Source organism: Myxine glutinosa, chromosome 5 (genome assembly GCF_964187855.1).
Source record: "Myxine glutinosa chromosome 5, kmMyxGlut1.1, whole genome shotgun sequence".
Classification (NCBI taxonomy): domain Eukaryota; kingdom Metazoa; phylum Chordata; class Myxini; order Myxiniformes; family Myxinidae; genus Myxine; species Myxine glutinosa.
In genome coordinates, this window is record NC_136265.1 from 118,335,832 (window position 1) to 118,349,959 (window position 14,128).

General features: G+C 37.7%; 1 protein-coding gene across 7 annotated transcripts in view; it reads left to right on the plus strand.

Moving 5' to 3' along the window:
• The window catches only part of HDX (highly divergent homeobox), a 131,584-nt gene that overhangs the window by 87,611 nt on the left and 29,845 nt on the right, over positions 1 to 14,128 (plus strand). For 5 of the 7 annotated variants that reach the window (XM_068116421.2, XM_068116420.2, XM_068116426.2 and 2 more), the window contains 2 exons: positions 5,683 to 5,772; positions 12,753 to 12,899. In XM_068116421.2, coding sequence (XP_067972522.2) covers positions 5,728 to 5,772; positions 12,753 to 12,899 — 192 coding nt within the window. In that variant the 5' untranslated portion in view covers positions 5,683 to 5,727. Of the gene's footprint in view, positions 1 to 5,064; positions 5,085 to 5,682; positions 5,773 to 12,752; positions 12,900 to 14,128 lie in introns of those variants that run through there. The other 2 variants (XM_068116424.2, XM_068116425.2) reach the window with 2 other exon arrangements.

A 14,128-nucleotide genomic window follows, 5' to 3' on the forward strand; every position in this document is an offset into this window, starting at 1 on the left:
GAATGAATGGCTGATTGGTCACTGGTTGAATGAAGTAATGGAATGAATGACTGATTGGTGACTGGTTGAATGAAATAATGTAATGGAATGAATGGCTGATTGGTGACTGTTTGAATGAAGTAATGGAATGAATGACTGATTGGTGACTGGTTGAATGAAGTAATGGAATGAATGACTGAAGAGTGTCTGGTTGAATGAAGTATTGTTGTGACGGAATGAATGGCTGATTGGTGACTGGTTGAATGAAAAAATGTAATGGAATGAATGGCTGATTGGTGACTGGATAAATGAAGTAATGGAATGAATGGCTGATTGGTGACTGGCTGAATGAAGTAATGGAATGAATGGCTGATTGGTGACTGGATGAATGAAGTAATGGAATGAATGGCTGATTGGTCACTGGTTGAATGAAGTAATGTAATGGAATGAATGGTTGATTGGTCACTGGTTGAATGAAGTAATGAAATGAATGACTGATTGGTGACTTGTTGAATGAAATAATGTAATGGAATGAATGGCTGATTGGTCACTGGTTGAATGAAGTAATGGAATGAATGGCTGATTGGTGACTGGCTGAATGAAGTAATGGAATGAATGGCTGATTGGTGACTGGATGAATGAAGTAATGGAATGAATGGCTGATTGGTGACGATGAATGAAGTAATGGAATGAATGGCTGATTGGTCACTGGTTGAATGAAGTAATGTAATGGAATGAATGGTTGATTGGTCACTGGTTGAATGAAGTAATGAAATGAATGACTGATTGGTGACTTGTTGAATGAAATAATGTAATGGAATGAATGGCTGATTGGTCACTGGTTGAATGAAGTAATGGAATGAATGACTGATTGGTGACTGGTTGAATGAAATAATGTAATGGAATGAATGGCTGATTGGTCACTGGTTGAATGAAGTAATGGAATGAATGACTGATTGGTCACTGGTTGAATGAAATAATGTAATGGAATGAATGGATGATTGGTCACTGGTTGAATGAAATAATGTAATGGAATGAATGGCTGATTGGTGACTGGATGAATGAAGTAATATTGAGACAGAATGAATGACTGAAATGTGACTGGCTGAATGAAATAATGTTGTAATGGAATGAATGACTGAAGAGTGTCTGGTTGAATGAAGTATTGTTGTGACAGAATGAATGATTGATGGGTTACTGGCTGCATGAAGTAATGTTGAGACAGAATGAATGACTGAAGTGTGACTGGCTGAATGAAATAATGTTGTAATGGAATGAATGACTGAAGAGTGTCTGGTTGAATGAAGTATTGTTGTGACGGAATGAATGATTGATGGGTTACTGGCTGCATGAAGTAATGTTGAGACAGAATGAATGACTGAAGTGTGACTGCCTGAATGAAATAATGTTGTAATGGAATGAATGACTGAAGAGTGTCTGGTTGAATGAAGTATTGTTGTGACGGAATGAATGGCTGATTGGTGACTGGTTGAATGAAGTAATGGAATGAATGGATTATATTGGTGACTGGTTGAATGAAATAATGTAATGGAATGAATGGCTGATTGGTGACTGGATGAATGAAGTAATGGAATGAATGGCTGATTGGTGACTGGTTGAATGAAGTAATGGAATGAATGGCTGATTGGTGACTGGATGAATGAAGTAATGGAATGAATGGCTGATTGGTGACGATGAATGAAGTAATGGAATGAATGGCTGATTGGTCACTGGTTGAATGAAGTAATGGAATGAATGACTGATTGGTGACTGGTTGAATGAAATAATGTAATGGAATGAATGGCTGATTGGTCACTGGTTGAATGAAGTAATGGAATGAATGACTGATTGGTGACTGGTTGAATTAAATAATGTAATGAAATGAATGGCTGATTGGTCACTGGTTGAATGAAGTAATGGAATGAATGACTGATTGGTCACTGGTTGAATGAAATAATGTAATGGAATGAATGGATGATTGGTCACTGGTTGAATGAAATAATGTAATGGAATGAATGGCTGATTGGTGACTGGATGAATGAAGTAATATTGAGACAGAATGAATGACTGAAGTGTGACTGGCTGAATGAAATAATGTTGTAATGGAATGAATGACTGAAGAGTGTCTGGTTGAATGAAGTATTGTTGTGACGGAATGAATGATTGATGGGTTACTGGCTGCATGAAGTAATGTTGAGACAGAATGAATGACTGAAGTGTGACTGGCTGAATGAAATAATGTTGTAATGGAATGAATGACTGAAGAGTGTCTGGTTGAATGAAGTATTGTTGTGACGGAATGAATGATTGATGGGTTACTGGCTGCATGAAGTAATGTTGAGACAGAATGAATGACTGAAGTGTGACTGCCTGAATGAAATAATGTTGTAATGGAATGAATGACTGAAGAGTGTCTGGTTGAATGAAGTATTGTTGTGATGGAATGAATGGTTGATGGGTTACTGGCTGCATGAAGTAATGTTGGGACAGAATGACTGAAGTGTGACTGGCTGAATGAATGATTGATGGGTGACTGGCTGAATGAAGTAATGTTGGGATAGAATGAATGAATGGTAGATGAGTGACTAACTGAATGAAGTAATGTTGGGACAGAATGACTGAATGGTGGATGAGTGACTGGCTTAATGAAGTAATGTTGGGACAGAATGACTGAAGTGTGACTGGCTGAATGAATGATCTATGGGTGTTGGGCTGAATGAAGTAATGTTTGGATAGAATGATTGAAAGGTAACTGGCTGAATTTATGATTGTTGGTTGCCTAGCTGAATGAATGAGTGTTGGGTTTCTGACCAAATGAATGGTTGATAAGTAAGTGACTGGCTGAATGAATTAATGTTGGGTGTCCGCAGCCTGTGTGTCGGTCAAACAAATGTCGGCCGTGTGAGCTGATATTCCAGCACAAATTAAACGAGCATAGGGATTGGTAACTGGGTTACCAAACAAGCCAATGATCCTAACCAGGTTACCAAACAAGCCAATAATACTAACCAGGTTACCAAACAAGCGAATAATCCTAACCTTGTTACCAAACAAGCCAATAATCCTAACCAGGTTACCAAGCAAGCCAATAATCCTAACCAGGTTACCAAACAAGCCAATAATACTAACCAGGTTACCAAACAAGCCAATAATCCTAACCAGATCACCAAACAAGCCAATAATCCTAACCAGGTTACCAAACAAGCCAATAATCCTAACCAGGTTACCAAACAAGCCAATAATCATAACCAGGTTACCAAACAAGCCAATAATTCTAACCATGTTACCAAACAAGCCAATAATCCTTACTAGGTTACCAAACAAGCCAATATTCCTAACCATGTTACCAAATAAGCCAATAATCCTTACCAGGTTGCCAAACAAGCCAATAATCCTTACCAGGTTACCAAACATGCCAATAATCCTTACCATTTTACCAAATAAGGCAATAATCCTTACCAGGTTACCAAACAAGCCAATAATCCTTCCCAGGTTACCAAACAAGCCAATAATCCTTCCCAGGTTATAAAACAAGCCAATAATCCTTACCAGGTTACAAAACAAGCCAATAATCCTTACCAGGTTACCAAACAAGCCAATAATCCTTACCAGGTTACCAAACAAGCCAATAATCCTTACCAGGTTACCAAACAAGCCAATAATCCTTACCAGGTTACCAAACAAGCCAATAATCCTTACCAGGTTACCAAACAGGCCAATAATCCTCACCAGGTTACCAAACACGCCAATAATCCTTCCCAGGTTACCAAACAAGCCAATAAACCTTACCAGGTTATCAAACAAGCCAATAATCCTTACCAGGTTACTAAACAAGCCAATAATCCTTACCAGGTTACCAAACAAGCCAATAATCCTTACCAGGTTACCAAACAAGCCAATAATCCTTACCAGGTTACCAAGCAAGCCAATAATCCTTACCAGGTTACCAAACACCAATAATCCTTCCCATGTTACCAAACAAGCCAATAAACCTTACCAGGTTACCAAGCAAGCCAAGAATCCTTACCAGGTTACCAAACAAGCCAATAATCCTTACCAGGTTACCAAACAAGCCAATAATCCTTACCAGGTTACCAAACAAGCCAATAATCCTTACCAGGTTACCAAACAAGCCAATAATCCTTACCAGGTTACCAAGCAAGCCAATAATCCTTACCAGGTTACCAAACAAGCCAATAATCCTTACCAGGTTATCAAACAGGCCAATAATCCTTACCAGGTTATCAAACAAGCCAATAATCCTTCCCAGGTTACCAAACAAGCCAATAATCCTTACCAGGTTACCAAACAAGCCAATAGTCCTTACCAGGTTACCAAACAAGCCAATAATCCTTACCAGGTTATCAAACAGGCCAATAATCCTTACCAGGTTACCAAACAAGCCAATAATCCTTCCCAGGTTACCAAACAAGCCAATAATCCTTACCAGGTTACCAAACAGGCCAATAATCCTTACCAGGTTACCAAACAAGCCAATAATCCTTACCAGGTTACCAAACAAGCCAATAATCCTTACCAGGTTACCAAACACGCCAATAATCCTTCACAGGTTACCAAACAAGCCAATAATCCTTACCAGGTTACCAAACAAGCCAATAATCCTTACCAGGTTACCAAACAAGCCAATAATCCTCACAGGTTACCAAACAAGCCAATAAACCAGACGTCTCCATTGTGAAAAGTCCAAATGAAGCACAATTTTTACCTAAGCGTTAATCCCTCCATTAGCAGTAAAAAAAAAATGTTCATGAAGTAATTAGTTCTGCGTGTAATGTGAACAAACTCGAGCAAATGTTTTGAGACCTGTTTGTAATTGACGTGACGCGTCGGAGCATGACAATTACCCAATGGATAAACTGCTTGTTTATACCCACCGTCGTTTTGTACCTGGTTTATCCATGCTTTATTCACTCTCTTCTCTACCTTATTCCTCTCATTGGTCATTCTTTCTTTCATTCGTACACTCGAGGGTACCGTTTCCAGTATGTTACCATCACTAAGCATACCGGTGGTACTAAGCCAGGTGTGCGGTACAATATCACTCCTTTTATCAGCTCTTCCACAAGCCATGACTAATACCCCAGGTGATGTGAAATACCACAACAGTGTACAGTATATTGGGATCCGTAGATTGTATGTAGAACAGTGCAATGCAGACAGACAGTATCAAATTCCCATTAACTTATAGGAATAAGTTAATAATATACCTAAAAAAGTTATGTTTTTATGTCTGCTGTCTGTCTGTGAGCAGGATATCTCAAAGTTAGTGACAGATTCGGACAAAATTTGGTGGAGAGGTAGGGTGAGTGACAAGGACAAATTGATCAGATTTTGGTGAAGATCCAGATCCGAATCCGAGATTTAAAAAAGTGATTCTTCACCATTGAGCGACGGGGCCAAAAATGACACGTAGCACGGCATTTCAAAAAGTTGTGGACGAGTTGTGACAAAACGAGGTGAACGAGTTGGCGAGGTGACGAGAACAAGCGATTCGATTTTTGCTCAGGTCCGGATCCGGATCTGGCGTATCAGTGGAAATGTAAACTGTTCAGCCTGGTGGAGATATGCGCTCTACCGAGTGCTGCTCCTGTTTATCTATTTTTTATTTATATACTGTTGTAACATTAACGTGGAGGTTACCAAACTGGTAAACAATGTGAATATCCACGCTCTATTTCACAGCAAGGTTTCACACCTACAGAGGCTTGAACACGTTAACCGGACGCCATGTGGCCGAACCAGACTCCTGGAGGAATGCACAATTATGGGCAGGTAAATATGACATCACAACATATAATCAGATGTGGAATCATCAGGTAAATATGACATCATAATGTATAATCAGATGTGGAATCATCAGGTAAATATGACATCACACTGTATAATCAGATATGGAATCATCAGGTAAATATGACATCACACTGTATAATCAGATGTGGAATCATCAGGTAAATATGACATCACAACATATAATCAGATGTGGAATCATCACGTAAATATGACATCACACTGTGTAATCAGATTTGGAATCATCAGGTAAACATGACATCACACTGTAAAATCAGATGTGGAATCATCAGGTAAACATGACATCACAACATATAATCAGATGTGGAATCATCAAGTAAATATGACATCACACTGTGTAATCAGATGTGGAATCATCAGGTGAATATGACATCACACTGTATAATCAGATATGGAATCATCAGGTAAATATGACATCACACTGTATAATCAGATGTGGAATCATCAGGTAAATATGACATCACTGTATAATCAGATGTGGAATCATCAGGTAAATATGACATCACACTGTGTAATCAGATGTGGAATCATCAGGTAAATATGACATCACACTGTAATCAGATGTGGAATCATCAGGTAAATATGACATCACACTGTATAATCAGATGTGGAATCATCAGGTAAATATGACATCACACTGTATAATCAGATGTGGAATCATCAGGTAAATATGACATCACACTGTGTAATCAGATGTGGAATCATCAGGTAAATATGACATCACACTGTAATCAAATGTGGAATCATCAGGTAAATATGACATCACACTGTATAATCAGATGTGGAATCATCAGGTAAATATGACATCATAATGTATAATCAGATATGGAATCATCAGGTAAATATGACATCATAATGTATAATCAGATGTGGAATCATCAGGTAAATATGACATCATAATGTATAATCAGATATGGAATCATCAGGTAAATATGACATCATAATGTATAATCAGATGTGGAGTCATCAGGTAAATATGACATCACACTGTATAATCAGATGTGGAATCATCAGGTAAATATGACATCACAACATATAATCAGATGTGGAATCATCAGGTAAATATGACATCACACTGTGTAATCAGATTTGGAATCATCAGGTAAATATGACATCACACTGTATAATCAGATGTGGAATCATCAGGTAAATATGACATCACAATGTATAATCAGATGTGGAATCATCAGGTAAATATGACATCACACTGTATAATCAGATCTGGAATCATCAGGTAAATATGACATCACACTGTGTAATCAGATATGGAATCATCAGGTAAATATGACATCACAACATATAATCAGATGTGGAATCATCAGGTAAATATGACATCACACTGTATAATCAGATGTGGAATCATCAGGTAAATATGACATCACACTGTGTAATCAGATTTGTAATCATCAGGTGAATATGACATCACACTGTATAATCAGATGTGGAATCATCAGGTAAATATGACATCATAATGTATAATCAGATATGGAATCATCAGGTAAATATGACATCATAATGTATAATCAGATGTGGAATCATCAGGTAAATATGACATCATAATGTATAATCAGATATGGAATCATCAGGTAAATATGACATCATAATGTATAATCAGATGTGGAGTCATCAGGTAAATATGACATCACACTGTATAATCAGATGTGGAATCATCAGGTAAATATGACATCACAACATATAATCAGATGTGGAATCATCAGGTAAATATGACATCACACTGTGTAATCAGATTTGGAATCATCAGGTAAATATGACATCACACTGTATAATCAGATGTGGAATCATCAGGTAAATATGACATCACAATGTATAATCAGATGTGGAATCATCAGGTAAATATGACATCACACTGTATAATCAGATCTGGAATCATCAGGTAAATATGACATCACACTGTGTAATCAGATATGGAATCATCAGGTAAATATGACATCACAACATATAATCAGATGTGGAATCATCAGGTAAATATGACATCACACTGTATAATCAGATGTGGAATCATCAGGTAAATATGACATCACACTGTGTAATCAGATTTGTAATCATCAGGTGAATATGACATCACACTGTATAATCAGATATGGAATCATCAGGTAAATATGACATCACACTGTGTAATCAGATGTGGAATCATCAGGTAAATATGACATCACACTGTGGAATCAGATTTGTAATCATCAGGTGAATATGACATCACACTGTATAATCAGATATGGAATCATCAGGTAAATATGACATCACACTGTATAATCAGATGTGGAATCATCAGGTAAACATGACATCACAACATATAATCAGATGTGGAATCATCAGGTAAATATGACATCACACTGTGTAATCAGATGTGGAATCATCAGGTAAATATGACATCACACTGTGTAATCAGATGTGGAATCATCAGGTGAATATGACATCACACTGTATAATCAGATATGGAATCATCAGGTAAATATGACATCACGACATGTAATCAGATTTGGAATCATCAGGTAAATATGACATCACAATGTATAATCAGATGTGGAATCATCAGGTAAACATGACATCACAACATATAATCAGATGTGGAATCATCAGGTAAATATGACATCACAATGTATAATCAGATGTGGAATCATCATGAAACATGACATCACAATGTATAATCAGATGTGGAATCATCAGCTAAACATGACATCACAACATATAATCAGATGTGGAATCATCAGGTAAATATGACATCACACTGTGTAATCAGATGTGGAATCATCACATAAATATGACATCACACTGTGTAATCAGATGTAGAATCATCAGGTGAATATGACCACACTGTATAATCAGATATGGAATCATCAGGTAAATATGACATCACAACATATAATCAGATTTGGAATCATCAGGTAAATATGACATCACACTGTATAATCAGATGTGGAATCATCAGGTAATCATGACATCACAATGTATAATCAGATGTGGAATCATCAGGTAAATATGACATCACAATGTATAATTAGATGTGGAATCATCAGATAAGTATGACCACACTGGTAAATAATCAGATATGGAATCGTCAGGTAAATATGTCATCACACTGTATAATCAGATGTGGAATCATCAGGTAAATATGACATCACACTGTGTAATCAGATTTGGAATCATCAGGTAAATATGACATCACACTATAATCAGATATGGAATCATCAGGTAAATATGACATCACACTGTATAATCAGATGTGGAATCATCAGGTAAACATGACATCACAACATATAATCAGATGTGGAATCATCAGGTAAATATGACATCACACTGTGTAATCAGATGTGGAATCATCAGGTAAATATGACATCACACTGGGTAATCAGATGTGGAATCATCAGGTGAATATGACATCACACTGTATAATCAGATATGGAATCATCAGGTAAATATGACATCACACTGTATAATCAGATGTGGAATCATCAGGTAAGCATGACATCACAACGTATAATCAGATGTGGAATCATCAGGTAAATATGACATCACACTGTGTAATCAGATGTGGAATCATCAGGTAAATATGACATCACACTGTGTAATCAGATGTGGAATCGTCAGGTGAATATGACATCACACTGTATAATCAGATAGGGAATCATCAGGTAAATATGACATCACACTGTACAATCAGATGTGGAATCATCAGGTAAACATGACATCACAACATATAATCAGATGTGGAATCATCAGGTAAATATGACATCACACTGTGTAATCAGATGTGGAATCATCAGGTAAATATGACATCACACTGTGTAATCAGATGTGGAATCATCAGGTGAATATGACATCACACTGTATAATCAGATATGGAATCATCAGGTAAATATGACATCACAACATATAATCAGATTTGGAATCATCAGGTAAATATGACATCACACTGTATAATCAGATGTGGAATCATCAGGTAAATATGACATCACAACATATAATCAGATTTGGAATCATCAGGTAAATATGACATCACAATGTATAATCAGATATGGAGTCATCAGGTAAATATGACATCACAACATATAATCAGATTTGGAATCATCAGGTAAATATGACATCACAATGTATAATCAGATATGGAATCATCAGGTAAATATGACATCACAACATATAATCAGATTTGGAATCATCAGGTAAATATGACATCACACTGTATAATCAGATGTGTAATCATCAGGTAAATATGACATCACAACATATAATCAGATTTGGAATCATCAGGTAAATATGACCACACTGTATTATCAGATGTGTAATCATCAGGTAAATATGACATCACACTGTATAATCAGATATGGAATCATCAGGTAAATATGACATCACACTGTATAATCAGATGTGTAGTCATCAGGTAAATATGACATCACAATGTATAATCAGATGTGGAATCATCAGGTAAATATGACATCACAATGTATAATCAGATATGGAATCATCAGGTAAATAGGACATCACACTGTGGAATCATCAGGTAAATATGACATCACACTGCATAACTACAACGGCACTCAGTAGAGAGCATCCTCCGCCTGGTTGGCCATATCATTCAATGGTGAAGAATCACTTAAAAAAAAATTTTTTTTTTTTAATGCTCATATGAATGAATGAATGATCGTTTTAAGGCCATTTTCCCCGCTAGAGCAGGGATTAGCCTTGCGGGCCCCATGACAATCATGGTTCCCTGTTTGAGGCAATGTTTTTATGGCCGGATGCCCTTCCTGACGCCAACCCTTGGTCGCCTCTTACGATGCGCAGGGATACGGTGTACCTATTCTAAATCGGGGTACACACCGGGATCATTCATCCCAGCAAGCTGGTACTCAATTTGCCGACCTCGGAAGGATGACAGGCTGAGTCAACCCCCCTGGCGTTAATTCAGCGATCGACCGGGATTCAAACCCAGGATCCTAGGATCCCAAGCCGGCACCCTAACCGCTAAGCCAACACCAGCCTTTAAAAAGGTCATATCCGAATCTATATTCAGATCTTCACCAAAATCGAATCGATTCTTCCTTGTCACACACCCAACCGGTCCACCACGTTTCGTCCAAATCCGTCCACAACCTTTTGAGATATCCTGCTATGTATCGTTTTTGCCCCTATCTCCCAATGGTGAAGAATCACTTTAAAATTCTAGTAGCCGGATCCGGATCTTCACCAAAATCTTATCATTTCGTCCTTGTGACATACCCTACATCTCTGCCAAATTTTGTCCGAATCAGTCAACAACTTTTTTAGATATTTTGTTCACAAACAATCAAACAGACAGGGGTGAAAACAACCTCCATCCACCTTTGGTGGCGGAAGTATCAGATGTGGAATAATTAGGTAAATATGACCACACTGTGGAATAATCAGGTAAATATGACATCACAATGTGGAATCAGATGTGGAATCATCAGGTAAATATGACATCACACTGTAATTACCCTCGCCAGAGGAGAGGGTATTGCATTTGAGTCCGTTTGTTTGTCTGTCTGTCTGTATGTTTGTGTTAGTTGGGAAAAAAAATTTTTTTTGCAAGTATGTTGATCACTCCGGTTTGTGTGTGAATTCAACCACCAATTATATTTTTCAGATCACTATAGAGTATAGACCAAAAGGTCAACATAGGCCAAAGGTCAACAACAATTTCAAATTTCTAAAATCCTCAATTTTCATTTGACTTGAAATTTGAAAAGGATTTTCATATCAGTTAACTGAATTCAACCACCAACTATTTTTGAGATCAGCATAGGCCAAAAGGTCAACATAGGCCACATTTCTAAAATTGTCAATTTTCATCCGGTTAACTTAAACTTTCAAGACGATTTGCATATCAGGTCACCAAATTCAACCACTAATTATTTTTGAGGTCAAAAGGAAGCTCTAGTGAGTGCTGTTCTACTTTGTTCTCTTTTGCCAAGTTTTGCTCTGAGTGATTTTTCATCTGTCTGTGTGTGTGTCTGTTTGTCTGTGTGTCTGTCTGTTTGTTTGTCTGTATCTTTGTTTGTCTGTCTGTCTGTTTGCTTGTCCGCACAGAATAAATATGATTTTCTCTGCAACCGTTGGTCCGATTGACAGGAAATTTTCACCATAAGCACAACTCCACCTGTAGAATTTTGTCATGATAATTATGACATCATAGGTCACGTGGTACAGGTGCCATCTTGGAAAAACCGAAAAGCTTTGCACCTCCATGTCCCCAAAAGCGCCGAATAGAAAAAATTGAGACATGGCTCATTGTAAAGAACTCTCCATGGGGAATAAAGTATGTTAATGATTGTCATAGGTTTTTCCCTAAATAGGTTATATAATATAAATATAAATATAAATATAAATATAAAAATAGTTTTTTTTTTTTTTAATGATTGTCATAGGTGCCTCCATTATGACGTCATAATTCAACAAGTACAAAATTTCATCAAATCAAGATGAAGTTTCTTGAGCATCATCTAGGGATAAATTGGTGGAGAAAAAAATGATGTCATCGGTCACGTGGTTCGCCCACAATATTTGTTTTAACACAAAAGCATTAAAAACCACTGAAAACACGTCCTGGCGAGGGTCTGCAATCTCTGATTGCTCTTTCTAGTTATTTATGTAACAATCAGGTTAATATGACATCACTGTTTAATCATCTACGTAATCATCAGGTGAATGATGTGAGGTGTGTGTGATGTCAAACTGCACACTTATGTTGTAGTACCATGAGGTGAATGTGACATGACATTACATTTTGGGAAATTTTTATTATGTTTGTGAAATTGTCAAATATTGTCAAACAAAGTTGTCGGGTCAGACAGTGGGACATTTAAAGTAATTTATTTTACACTTTGGTTTTGGAAATCTTGTTATTTAGTGAGAGTCTAAGGTGTGCAGCCTAATGATGTGTCGTGCTCACTCTCTGATCATCACAGATGTACCGGCGTTCGGTCATCACTCCGGAACAGCAGCTTATCCTCGAGAGGTTCTACGAGAACGGCATGACCAACCAGAGCAACCACTGCGTGCCTCTCATAGTGCAGTGTTCTCACGAGGCCGGACTCAACTATAGTGTCGTGCGGGTAATGGTCTCTTTCTTTCCTTTTCTTTGGGCCTTAATCAGAAAACATCTTGGGGATTTTTATACCCTCCTCCCTATAGTCCCTATATATTAGGAGTAACGACATGACGTGTCTCAAACGTTTCTGGTTACATGGGTTATGGGCTCCATATTATATCCTTCGATCGTTCATTGAATGAAGTGAAGTGCTGAAGCTGAAGGGAAAGGTGTATGCTGCATGTGTGAGAAGTGTTATGATTTATGGGAGCGAGACATGGGTAATGAACGTAGAGCAGCAACGAAGGCTGGAAAGGGTGGAAATGCGAATGGTTCGATGGATGTGCGGAGTATCGTTGAGAGAGAGGAAGACAAATGATGAATTGCGAAAGATGATGGGAATAGAGCCTGTGATTGATGCTGTGAAGAGGAACAGATCGAGATGGTTTGGTCACGTGTTGAGGAAGGATGAAAGTGACTGGTTGAGAAGAGTGATGGAAGTTAATGTAGAAGGAAGTAGAGGACGGGGAAGACCGAGAAAGACTTGGCTAAAGATGGTGGAAGAAGAAATGCGGGAAAGGGGGTTAACAAGGAGAAATGCAGAAAATAGGGCAAAATGGAGAAGATTGTCATGGGGACCGCAAGGCTAACCCCCGCTCTAGTAGGGAAAATGGCCTGAAAATGCATGTTGTTGTTGTTGTTGTGATCGTTCATTGAATGAGCACATGGTAGCTCATCATTCCTTTTTAAATGACAGGGTGCTGTGCCATTTGATGAATTAATCGACCAAAGAGGGTTTCAAAATGTATAGATTTCCTGCAGATGCCGGAAGGAAAAAAATTGGGAAAATAACATTTGTCTGAGATGAAAATCGACTTCGGGGTGGTTTCTGTGCCAGCTAAGTTGTAGTCCCATGTGTGTACATTTGTTTGGTGTTGTCATCATGTTGTAGTTGGTAGTTGGGTATAACTCGTAAACAGACATAAATCATCATGGAAACATCTGCAGATAATTTATGACAAATCACGAACATCCTGGTAAAGTTGTACATAAGACATAATAAATAGTACAGCGGATAACAACAACAATTGTGCATTTTATGAGAAAAGCATGAAATTTCTAACATAGGTAGTGCATACCATAAGGTTTATTTTCAGATGTGGAGGGAAGTCAGATTTGACCTCTGAGGACCGTGAGAGGTCAAATCCAAAATGGCCGCCAGTCCACCGAGTCTAATGTTCAAACGCACTTAAT